General features: G+C 39.1%; 1 protein-coding gene across 10 annotated transcripts in view; it reads left to right on the top strand.

Annotated features, from left to right (window-relative positions):
- The window catches only part of SIPA1L1 (signal induced proliferation associated 1 like 1), a 412564-nt gene that overhangs the window by 200072 nt on the left and 199836 nt on the right, over positions 1-12656 (top strand). For 8 of the 10 annotated variants that reach the window (XM_030930501.1, XM_010360620.2, XM_030930495.1 and 5 more), the window contains one exon: positions 458-519. The exons of the other annotated variants lie outside the window; for them this stretch is intronic. Coding sequence is in view for 2 of the 8 variants with exons in the window: in XM_030930502.1 (XP_030786362.1) it covers positions 504-519 (16 nt within the window). In the remaining 6 variants the exon portion in view is untranslated. The remainder of the gene's footprint in view (positions 1-457; positions 520-12656) is intronic. 10 annotated transcript variants of the gene reach the window in all.

Below are 12656 nucleotides of genomic sequence, written 5' to 3'. Positions count from 1 at the left end.
TAGTTCCAGCTACTCGAGAGGCTGAGCAGGAGAATTGCTTGAACCTGGGAGGCAGAGGTTGTAGTGAGCCAAGATTATGCCACTGCACTCTAGCCTGGGTGACAGAACGATCGATACTCCATCTCAAAAAAAGAAAAATGATAATTCTATTTTCCCCCCTTTTTATTTCAGCTTTATAAATAGCAGTCCAGGTCAATAGTATTTGATAAAAAGGTATTTTGTTTGTTTTGGTTGGTTATGGTCAGCTCTATAAAGATGCATGTGACCTTAAAAATATTTAGAAATATAATACTACAGACATTTTTCTCTAATGTCTAACTTAAAAGCAACTGTTTACCTTAGAAAGGCTGGTTTGCCTCTTCTAGAACAAAGACTTGTGAAAGTTATGCAGCTATTGTATTTTAGTGAAATTTATTGTGCACTTAAACAGGTTTTTTTTTTTCTAATTTTATTTCAGGTTATACCTTATTGGTGTGGATGCTGTTGTCTAAATTTCAGTAGCTATGGCACAAGAATATAGTAAGTACTATGCTGTACTTCCTATGACCTACCTGCTTTACAAAGTGTTGATTTTCTGTGTTTAAATTTCTGATTAGAGAAATGAAAATATAAAAACAAAATTTTTAAAAATCTTCTTTTCTTGAAGAGATGAATTCATTTGTTATCTGCTTTTTGAATCTATAGCTTTATATACAAATACAGTGTAATAGTGATTTATTTCGTAATCTGATACAGTATTGCTCAGGCTATTCCCTGTAAATAGTACTGAGTGAACATTAGGGTTGGATCCATATTATGCATCCCATCTATTCCTCATGTTACAGGGTTGAAGAACTGACTGCAGCTCGCCCTGATTAGGAGCAGTCTGGTTTCTGCCTTGTCCATGATTGACTCATGAACTCTGGCTACCTCAGTGAGTGCTGAGTGTCACCTGGCCAGGGAGATAGTTTCAGAGATGGTCCTGTAATCCTGTTCTACCCAGCGTGGCTCCAATATGGGTTTGCCTGGAGCTTCTGGCAGAAGGCTTCTCATGGTTAGGACAGAGCTGCCTCTTTCTTCTGGATGTTGTTGTGTGCTGGTGTGAGGTCTGGTGTAGCTGCAGCATTCTAGCTTCCGGACTGAGTGAGAAGCCACACGGGGTGGAGGAGAGTCCAGAATCACAAGGAAACCAGCCCTGAAGCTTGCCCTTTCTCTGATGTCCAAGCATTTGAGCCAATACATTTCCTTTTTATTTAAGCCAGTTTGAGTTAGGAGTCAAAACAGCCTAAGTGATTCACTTAATCTCCATTTTATTTTTAGTAATCCATTAGTTTCTCCCTAGGGAAATGTGGGAGTAATTGCAAAGCAAGGCAAAATAATACCATTAAATTAAACTGGCAGAGTGTGTCGGTGTTGACTGGCATACTCTTCACTGTTAACAGTTAGCAGGTAGTGATTTAGTATTCAAAGACACGAGAATAAAATATATCACTTTCAGATTCTTCCCCACCCCCCACTCCCCCAGAAGATTTTGCCTTCTAATCAACCACCTTGGGCTGTGAATGCTAAAAAGGGTCTTGGATACTGGCAAAAATCATCCCTTTGTATAGGTAGGTGCATATTTGGCAGTGCAGACTTGTTCTTTGTGTTTTCTTAGGACAGTCCTATACCCTTCTAATTCCTTATTTGTTTTCGTTCTTGAAAAATTAGTAGGAATATTTCAAATATAAAAAGTATATAAGGCATAACACAAATATCCTTACTCCCAGCTCCTTTTTGATTAGCAGAAAAACAAAATCCATGTTACCTCTCCTCAGCACCTCTATAGAGAAATTGAATGTTTACCAATTCCATTGAACATTTAAAAACCCAGGATATTTCTCCCTAACAGCAGTTCCCTTTCTCTATCCCCAAGAAACCCCTCTCCTGGTTTTGGTCTTTATTATTCCCATGCACTTGTTTGTGCTCTTCCCACGTATGTACTATATGATTTTTGGATGCTCTTTAACTTTGTAATGTAGTTACTTTTGTAAGTACATTACAAACTACATTGCATTACAAACTACATTACTTTGTAATGTAGTAACTTTGTAAATGTAGATGCTATGTGCATTTATTACTCAAAATCATAAGGGAGTTGAGAATAAATTGAGAATCACTGAAAGAGGCTATAAATCTGTTCTTAGGCACTTGTGAAAAGATCTGTTATTAGATATCCTAGTGATCTGTGATAGAATGTTTTAGATTTTGAATGGTCGATGAGTTTGAACCAACATGCTGATAGCTTTCTGTCTTATCTACTAATACAAAGCACTTTTCTCTGGTAATTGGCCTGCCATTGAGTTCACTCTCTGTAGCTACTTCTACACTCCTGTGCAGGTGTGGAATGTGCAGGACACTTATAGATCAACTGAGCTTTTCAGAGTGTGTTGGTTGCTGTTTCATTTAAATAGCTCTATTCATTCTGTAGTCCAAATGCTGCTTCTGGCATCATTTTTCTGCATTGTGAGAATTCTCCATTATGCCTACAAAATTTACTTCTGGTTTTTTTTTTTTTTCCTTTTCTTTTTTTTTTTCTAAATTTGTCAGTTTGTCACTATGTTACTTTGTTCTGACAGCGGTAGTATGGAAGAGGGATCTACTCCTAAGAACTGGCTGTCAGGTTCCACCCTGAAACAGTACTGTACCTCAGTCATCTGGGAGCCTCCTTGGAAATCTTTGTTGTGCCCTTATGTCCTTTGTGACCCAATTTTGGGTCTTAGGGATCATTTTGTATCTTGTTCTTGTGTGAAATGTATCTTTTTTTTGTTTGCTTTTGCTTTTGTTTTTGTTGTTTTGTTTTTTGAGACGGAGTCTCTCTCTGTTGCCCAGGCAGGAGTACAGTGGTGCAATCTTAGTTCATTGCAGCCTCAACCTCCCGGGCTCCAGTGATCCTCCCACCTCAGCCTCCCAATTAGCTGGGAATACAGATGTGATGAACCACCAAGTTTGGGTAATCTTTTGTCCGCCTCAGCCTGCAAGAGTGCTAGAATTACAAAGATGAGCCACCATGCCTGGCCTGAAATGAATCCTAAGTCATTTAACTTTTGCATTCAAAAAACTAATTCCCTTACTATTGGGGGAGTCATATTACCCTTTGCTCTTGTTTACAATGTTGCCCCCATGAAACTGAGTCAGTTCCATTCAAAAATCATTAATCCTTTCAACTTGGGAACCTAATTACTGATAAAGTATCAGAGAAAAATTTACAACAATATGATAAAATTTTTTTCTGTGTGCCATTTTTACTGAAATGTTTAACATTTGGAAAAAAGTGAACTCAAAAGATTTTTTCCCCTTTATACATATTATATCCATGTTACAGGAGGGAAACAACATCTTTTGTTGAAACTGTTTGAAGATCTTGTACTTTGTGAATGCATTTGTTGTTGTATAATGTTTTGTGTGCATTTTCTTTTTTAAAAAAACGTGAGTGCTGTAGTTGGGTTTTAAGGGGAAAAGCCTATTGAAAATTTTCTTTGAAAAATCAATTCAGTGAACTGATACTACTCTTTTTTGTTTGTTTCTTGTGGAATGGAGCCTTCTTTCTTATATATGAAAGGACTTGTATATATATTAAAGGCATACAAAAGGACTTGCTTAAATGTGAAAAGCAGTACAAAAACTTGGCTTGTTTTTATACCGCCAGATGAAATGCTGCCTTTGTGGGGAAGGGCCCCCTGGGCTGAGGGAGCTTCTAGACACTGACTCAGATCTGTAATTAGGTCTTGCTCTCCGCACCCTTGTTGACTTGAAAGCACTGGCCATAGACCATTTAGTCTGGAAAAGCAATACTACATGAATCATCTAAATTGGCACAAATTATCCAGAATGCTGCTAAACGTTTTTTACTCTTCTGTGATTGAGAGAATTAGAAAAGGATACTTGTTCTTTAAAAGTATTATAGAAGGTACATATACATTCATGAAAGTAAGTGTTTTCCCTGGATAGAATGAAAAGCAGTGGAATATTTGACATTTGTAAGCAGTTCAGATCTCATGGGTCAGTTTTAGGAGATTCCTCCGTGCGTCCCATACTATATTCCTTTGTGAGAAGGTAGGAAGTGTGGCCTGTCTTCCAGCTCCGGTTTATTTCTCCACTCAGACCTTTCAGACCTCTCTTGCCATCTGCAGCCTCTGCTTAACCTCTGCAGGGCGGTGGAGGCAGGGGAAATCCTGGAAATGTGTACTGTATCTGTTTTGCTTCCTCCTAACTAGTCTCACAATCTGTATCTCAGTATTTAGAATGGAAATTTGATACTCCTCTCTTCCCTTTCTCAAAATGTTGGGTCAGTAGACTTACTGAGACCTGTTAGGGTACCTGGCAATGAAGTAGGTGAAAGTCATTTTTTTGTGTGTGTTTGCTAAGTAGTAAGTTGACAGTGTTTCAATTTATTTTTAAACAATCAAAAGTTTTCTTACATTGTCTCTATTTATAACAAAACTTTAAAATAATTATATTCTAAAGTTGCAGGCATTTATAAGTCACTTAGGAATAGACATAAAATGCAGACTTTTCCTAGATAGACTCCCCTTTTTCATTTTTTCTCATAGTTTATTAGGAATCTTTACCAGCACTTCTCTCCCAGCATTGTATCTGCTCTAAAGAGAAAAAGGACAAGCAAATGTATTCATTCAGCGGCAAAAAAAGGCCAGATTTTCAACTTGTAATGTGAGTTGGCTTTTTAATATGTGAATAAACCCTTATTTTCATGTTGGAATATATGTGAGCAGGCGTCTCAGAGGAATGCGTCTTTGGCAGTAAGTAGAAGAAAGCCACAGCTCACTGTGTAATTTTGTGTTGTGAAGGCATAACTGCCATTTTGTGTCTGTGGTTGTATGTGCACATGCTTGTGATTCAGGTTGTCTTTGTTAGTATAGGGCATTGCTGTTTGTCAGACCTTGCCACTTTCATTTTGGAGTTGTCGAAAATCACATATTCGAATTATAAAATTGTTAGAACGTATGCTGAGTTAAATTGAAAGACTTTAGAGTGAGTTTCTAAAAAACTGACTAGTAAAATATTTCATCAGTCAGTACCCTTGATAAAATTCCTCATTAGGTGGGTAGGTGAATATCTTTTCCCTAATATAAATTACAAAAACCTTCATGTTAGGGATTTAGGCTGTATTTACAAAGAGTGCCAGTTTGGCTGAGTGCTGTGACTTATGCCTGTAATCCCAGTACTTTGGGAGGCCAAGGTGGGAGGATTGCTTGGAGGCCAGGAGTTTGAGACCAGCCTGGGCAATATAGTGAGACCCCATCTCTATAAAAAATAAAAATAAGAAAAGAGTGCTAGTTCACTAAGAACTGTGATCCTGTTTGTCCCAGAACTTGTTTAGTACCCAGTTAACCTTTCACTTAATCTCTTTTGGTTGCAAGTCGAGAGATCATGCCTTAGTACCAAAAACAAATCACCCAACCTCATTACTCTTGGTTTGCATTTGTATAAATAATTGGGTCATTAGCCGATATGTAAATGGAGGGACATGAAAGGTTGACCTTAGTGGGAATTTAACAAGACTTTATGACTTCTAGATTAACTCTGGTATCATGGCAGCAAATATCTTTTGTTTGTGGGTGCAGTGCTGTAAGACCTCAATCAAGACTTCTTAATGGGTAGGAAAATATCTAAAGGAGTTTTATGCATGATTATATCTTATTCTATCTAGTAACAGATGCTTTCCCAATTTTGTGAATGAATGGTAATCCCTGATGAAAGCTTCCCACCCTCATTTTTAAAACAAATTTCCTTCTCAAACCAATTGAATAAAATTAGTCTGGCCTATGGAGTTAGGTGTCCCCTTTGTAAAATGGAAAGCGTTTCTAAACAGTGTTTGCAGAGAGACCATCTGTCACTATTTCTATCTGAATATTTGGCTCCTTCCCTAAATTTGATGGTATCCCCATTGTATTGCTGTGCAGTGGTCTCAATTTAAAGATGGAGAAGCCAATGTGCATTCCTCTGTTCTGCATGTGTGTAGAGTCTGTTGATTGTAAAGATTTAGGCCAAGATCCAGCATTCATTGTTACTGTAATTTGATCCTTTAGTTGTATTGTGACGATCACTTGGAATAACATTCAGTTGTATTCATTCAAAGCATCAAGGAAAATCTCATTTAATACGCTATTCTCAACAAATATTAAAAATAACTGTTACAAAAATAATACATACTGGTAAAACAAGTAGAAAATGCAAATAAACATAAAGACAAAAATGAAAAGCATCTATCATTTTACCATCCAGTTGTGGCCATCACTAACATTGGCTAACAATAGCTTATCATAGAACCCAGAGCACACCATTGAGAAGGGGTAGGGGGACCCAATGCCAGTGATTAATAAGGGACTGGCTGGAGATGATGGCAGCCAGAAACTCTTAAATACCTGTGTATGGTGTGTGTTAGACTTAATGTCTTCTAAACTGGAAGTATTTATTAGCTGTGTTCATTTTATTATAAGATGAAAGAAAGCGAAGCGCCTCTTGAAGGAGTAACTGCCCTATTCTGGTTAACTTCTGTTTCCATTGATTTTTTTAGGAAGTGTTTTTCTTATGCAGGGCATGTTTCTCTACGTAAGCATGAATTTTCCTCTTGATTCTTAAGTGAAGGGATAATATAAAATGAGCTGCTATATAGAAAGAGTAGAATAATAACATACTTTTAAAAGGAATGACTTCTGCTCCTCTGATGGAAAGACAGGAAAGTTAAGTCATCAGAAACTGCATGTAGTTATTATCAGGGGATAACGGAATGTCAGAATCCCTCCTAGGTTTTGTTTTGTTTTGTGTTTTCTTCTTTTTCTTTTCTTTTGAGACGGAGTCTCGTTCTGTCACCCAGGCTGGTGTGTAGTGGCACAGTCTCAGCTCACTGGAACCTCCACCTCCCAGGTTCAAGCAGTTCTCCTGCCTCAGCCTCCCAAGTAACTGGGATGACAGGCATGCACCACCACACCCAGCTAATTTTTTTTTTTTTTTTTTGTATTTTTAGTAGACAAGGGATTTCACCATGTTGACCAGGCTGTTTTCGAACTCCTGGCCTCAAGTGACCTGCCCATCTCAGCCTCACAAAATGCTGGGATTACAGGCGTGGGCCACTGTACCCGGTCCCTCCTAGATTTTTTTTTTTTTTTTTTTAGACAGAGTCTCACTCTGTCGCCCAGGCTGGACTGCAGTGGCCGGATCTCAGCTCACTGCAAGCTCCGCCTCCCGGGTTCATGCCATTCTCCTGCCTCAGCCTGTCGAGTAGCTGGGACTACAGGCACCTGCCACCTGGCCTGGCTAGTTATTTGTATATATTTTTTTAGTAGAGACGGAGTTTCACCATGTTAGCCAGGATGGTCTCGATCTCCTGACCTCGTGATCCGCCTGTCTCGGCCTCCCAAAGTGCTGGGATTACAGGCTTCCTCCTAGATTTTTAAAAATGGTTTTTAACATAGTATATCTGTCCCCTACTACATCGTATCTGATGTCCCTCCTCTTCTGTCTGTTGCCTCGCCATCCTACGGCAACTTCACGTAACTTAACAAGGCTACATTGTAAAATTTAAGGAATTCTGTGCTAAGGTCTCTGATTATTCCACTAACATTCTCTCATCCTTCAACTTACAATAACTTTAAAAAAAAAAAAAAAAAGAGTCTGGCTTTCAAATCATTACACTACAAAGATTTATGTAAGCAACAGTCATCTCCCTGGATCTGAAAGTAGTTGTCCTTTGTGCGATTTTGATGGCTTCTGAGCACTCGTTTGCAGGTTTCCTTCTCTGATGCTCGGGATAACTTAGTATGCCACAGCCCTCTTAACTTCCAGTGGGCTTCTTTTAAGTGTCTGTGCTTAAAAGAAGCTTACTCTATGAGCAGTAATGCACTTCAACCAGTTGGTCAGTGATGATCCCCACAGTTTGCTCTCTTGAAGCCATTGTGGTATACACAGAGTAAATGATGAGAGCTTTGTCCACTGCCCTCTCTTCCAAGTAAAGAGTGTAAAAGTTGTTTTAAAGGAGGTCTGCATTTTGTGGTATCATTCAGTTTTGGAACAGTGTCTATTTAGATTTTAGCCTGGAATTCTTTTGGAAACTCCACCCCTGGAAGAAAATGATTTTTAAAAGAATGTGTTTCAGCAGCTGTTAATGTTAGCAAAAATATAGCACTGTGTTGGAAGATCTTTTGGTTATACAACAGTAGCTTGCTGGATTTCACTTCTGCAGTTGCAGTACCTTCCATTGAGAGACTGATTTAAATTAGGCAAATATTGCCAAGTTTTAAATTATAATGTTGTATTGTTGGAAAATGCTCAAATTTTGATTCTCTAGTATTGTAATGTGTTTTTAATTTTAAGCATCACATTGAGATTTTAGCATTTAAATACCTGAAGGAAGCAATAGGCAAATTTTTACTTGTTAAAAAATATTAATAAGTAGCAGTTGTTTCTTTCTTGCCTCTTTTTCTTTATGGGATATTTAGATTTTGTATGATCATATGCAGTAGTTCTGAACTCTTTTATTCACAGTGTTAGGGTTGTGCATGGGTTGGTTTTCTTGCACAGCTCTCATTAGACTTATTTCAGTTACCTATTCTCAGCCCTAATGGTAGTGACATCCCTGTTTATTTACTTCTTGGATTCTTACCAAGTTACAACATGATCTCTTTATCCTTGTGCTACTGATTCTATTAAGTTTACTATTTCTTTTATTTATTTACTTATTTTTTTGAGACAGAGTCTTGCTGTGTTGCTCAGGCTGGAGTGCAGTGGCATGATGTTGGCTCACTGTAACCTCCACTTCCTGGGTTCAAACGGTTCTCCCACCTCCGCCTCTCAAGTAGCTGGGATTACAGGCGTGTGCCACCAGGCCCAGCTAATTTTTGGTGTTTTTTTTTAGTAGAGACTAAAAACAATAGTAGGGTTTCACCATATTGGCCAGGCTAGTCTGGGACTCCTGACCTCAGGTGATCCACCCGCCTCAGTCTCCCAAAGTGCTGGGATCACAGGTGTGAGCCACCAAGGCTGGCTAAGTTTACTGCTTCTACACAGACAGATTGATAGGTTTTTGTTTTAGATGAGTAATTGCGGTGTAATCTCTTCAGAGGATTTAGATAAAGTATTTTCAGTTGGCCTCCCATTCCTCCTTCTCATTGCTTCAGAGTAGGCTTTTTTCCCCTGCACCTTCATTTCTTTCTCTCTCTCTCTTTTTTTTTTCTTGAGAGAGAAGTTTTACTTTCTTCTAAGTAGAGAGTGGTAGTAAAAATCAAGTTCAGGTAAAGAATGAAGTGGTGGGCCAGATTTGGGAAGAAAATGAGAGAGTTTAAAAAAGTAAAATCTGCCACTGCTCCTGTAGCTGTTTTCGTGTGACCCTGAATTAGACCAGGTAACTGCCATTTTTTTCATCAGGGTCTGAGGATGGCGTTTGAGCAACAGCTAGCTTGTCAGTGTTTGTTTTTATAATATGTAGTCAGTTAAGAGTTTGACTGACTTGCTGATTTGTTAACTGCAGGGGGAAAAAAAGGCTTACTCTCTCCTTTCTAATTTCCTACCAGATGAATTCCTCCTTCATCAGTTCTGTGAAGAGACTATGAAATAATTTGAACAGTTTTTATTTTTAATAATTGAACCTTCTTCCCTACTGTTATAAACTAAGATCTCCCTTTTTCTTAAAAGCAGTGAGAAGTTATTTTCCCTTCAGGTTTTAAGGTAAGAATTGGTCCCAGTGAGCTGATATCTAACTATTCTTACATTTTTTTTTCTTCAGTCTTCCATAAATTAGCTGAAATAAAATTTTGTTCTGAAATTTTACCAAATTCCTTGAGATTCTTGGAGTCCTCTAGAGGTGGTATGGAGCCACAGCTTGGAATAATTGCTTTAGGAATAATCCTTCTACCTGGTACACAGGGACATCATCCTTTGCAAGGAAGGCAGTTAAATGTGTGTAATCTGGCAGATTGGGATCTGGACTCCTGAGTGTGTGTCTCTTCTGCCTTCTTTAGTTTACTGTTTCACATCTCTCTGTCCTTATTGCCAAGTCTGGTGTCTAAGCTTCACTGTCAAGTTCACCATCTTCCTAAGGTTGTAATAGAGGCAGGGTCATGGTGCTTTTTGGAGTTTGTGTCTGTTTTCTGGTGTTTCTGGATACAAGATGGCAAAATAGTCCCATTTCTGTTTCAGTGCTTGATAAATGACTGAAGAAAAGAAAAAGGAGAGAAAGAAACAAAGAAAATCTGATTCCTTAAGTAGTTGCAGTCTGTTCTTCAGACTTTTTTGTTTGTTTGTTTTGATGGTGTTTATTAAATGTGCACATCATTAACTGTAGTCATGCAGGGTTGCTTTCAAATCTGGGAGAGCACATTGGTCTACAGAGTAGCTTCTTGGTATTTCTCAACTGTTTTTCAGCACAAGGGAAGATGCACTCATTTTAATTTCCTTAGTTTTTTCCTCTGAGAGCAGAGAGCTGCATTGTTTTTCCTGTGACCTTTATAAAGCCATGTGTTCTGTTCGGAGGACAGTCAGTGCACAACCCATTCAAGGATGCTCTCTACAGTCCTTCCTGATCCTTGGCCAGTTTTCCAAAATGAGATAAGGAATACAAAAACACTGTCTCATAAGCTGTAGAAGTGTCAGAAATGGAGGAGAGTATTGTCTTTACTATATTATTCGTTGCTTGTGTGGCCTAGTGTAAATATTCTCCATTCAGTACGTGATCTCCATTGGTGAAATGGCTGCTTTTGACAATACTGTTTCCGGAGAATAGCTATTTCTCGATTAGGCCAGCTTGGAACTTTTCCAATGGAAAACTATTTGCACGTTGAACAAATATGACATATATTGCATTAAAATGAGTTGCTGGTGTTTCATAATATTTACAAGTTGAAGAATCACTGCCCTTTATATATGGCAATAAATTTCTTTTGGCAGTGACCATGAAGTTCTTGGCCACATGAAAAATAACTGACCAGAGAGTCTGAATCTCACTTCTTATTCAGAGGACTATTTCTCTGACAGATGGATTTTGTAGCCAATGTAGAATAATGCTTTTTGTTTTGTGATTTAACTCATTGCCCTCAGGCATTTCAGTTTGTGTGTGTTGATCTGAAAAGCTCTTCTCATGGAGAGATATGTGACCTGGACTACAGGAAATATAATTTGCAGGAAGAGTTGGAGAGGGGGGCCTTTCCTTCCTCCGTCTCCCAAAATAGCCAAGTAATTAAATCCATGACTGTAGCTAGAAAGTGAACTATTGTCTGTATTGTCAGCAACACCCTAAGGGTGCAGAGAAGCTGCTTCTGTGCAAGACATTATCTGAGCAGGCGCCTCATCCAGTGGGACGATGCCATCCACATTTGGAAGCAGCTGAGAAATGCTTCGGCATTGGCAGCGATTCCTCATCAGAAATGCTCTCTCGCATTTTATAGTAAACCTGTGTTGACTCTGGTGGGGAGCTCTAAAAATATCTTATCATGGAGATTTGACATTTCTTATAGCAGCCAATAGTTTACATTGACAAGCCCCTTGGAATTGTTTCAGAACACTAATCGCTTGCTGTCAGCAGCTAGCTCCTCTGAGGGGAAGAGCTGGGCTGATCCTGCCTCTGTTGTAAGACTGCCTGATTAGGCCGGGCGCGGTGGCTCAAGCCTGTAATCCCAGCACTTTGGGAGGCCGAGACGGGCGGATCACGAGGTCAGGAGATCAAGACCATCCTGGCTAACACGGTGAAACCCCGTCTCTACTAAAAATACGAAGAAAAACTAGCCGGGCGAGGTGGCGGGCGCCTGTAGTCCCAGCTACACGGGAGGCTGAGGCAGGAGAATGGCGTAAACCCGGGAGGCGGAGTTGGCAGTGAGCTGAGATCCGGCCACTGCACTCCAGCCTGGACAGAGCAAGACTCCGTCTCAAAAAAAAAAAAAAAAAAAAAAAAAAAAAAAAAAAAAAGACTGCCTGATTAGAGGGACATTTCTGAGTTCATGTCCATTCCTTCATTTCCAGTATATACTGAAATCAAAATACCATGAAAGGCTGATAGAACTGATTCACAGAATTTGTTTTTAGGAATTTTGGATTTTTTAAAGTACAGCTAGGCCTGGTGGTAGCTCATGTCTATAATCCCAGCACTTTGGGAGGCTGAGGTGGGAGGATTGTTTGAGGCCAGGAGCTCAAGAGCAGCCTGGGCAATATAGCAAGACCGCATCTGTATGAAAAATAAAATTAAAAAAAAATTTTAAACTAAATAAAAAGGGCTATGTTATAGTTATGTGCTATAGGACTAACAAAAAAAAGGTTGTGTCATTTGTCTTGGAAGTGATGTCTTTGCTGAATGAGAAAAAGAATACAGTGACAAGGGAAATACTTGTTTCACTCTGCTGAAAACATTCTGACTCTTAGAACAGAATTTTCCTCCTTCAAGAGAGACGGTTATTTAGACATTACATTACATTGTTTGAAATTAGGGCAAAATCATGTAGTGTTTTAAAAAAAGTACTCAAATATACAGTGGAAAGAAAGCCAAGCTGTAACACATTAATCAGAATTTATTCATGCTGGCTGGGCGGGGTGGCTCAGGCCTATAATCCCAGCACTTTGGGAGGTCCGAGTGGGCAGATTGCCTGAGGTCAGGAGTTTGAGATCAGCCTGGCCAACATGGTGAAACCCCAACT

This window comes from Rhinopithecus roxellana, chromosome 5 (assembly GCF_007565055.1).
Source record: "Rhinopithecus roxellana isolate Shanxi Qingling chromosome 5, ASM756505v1, whole genome shotgun sequence".
NCBI lineage: Eukaryota > Metazoa > Chordata > Mammalia > Primates > Cercopithecidae > Rhinopithecus > Rhinopithecus roxellana.
The sequence above is the reverse complement of the archived record's forward strand: the minus strand, read 5'-3'. Positions and strand labels throughout refer to the sequence as shown.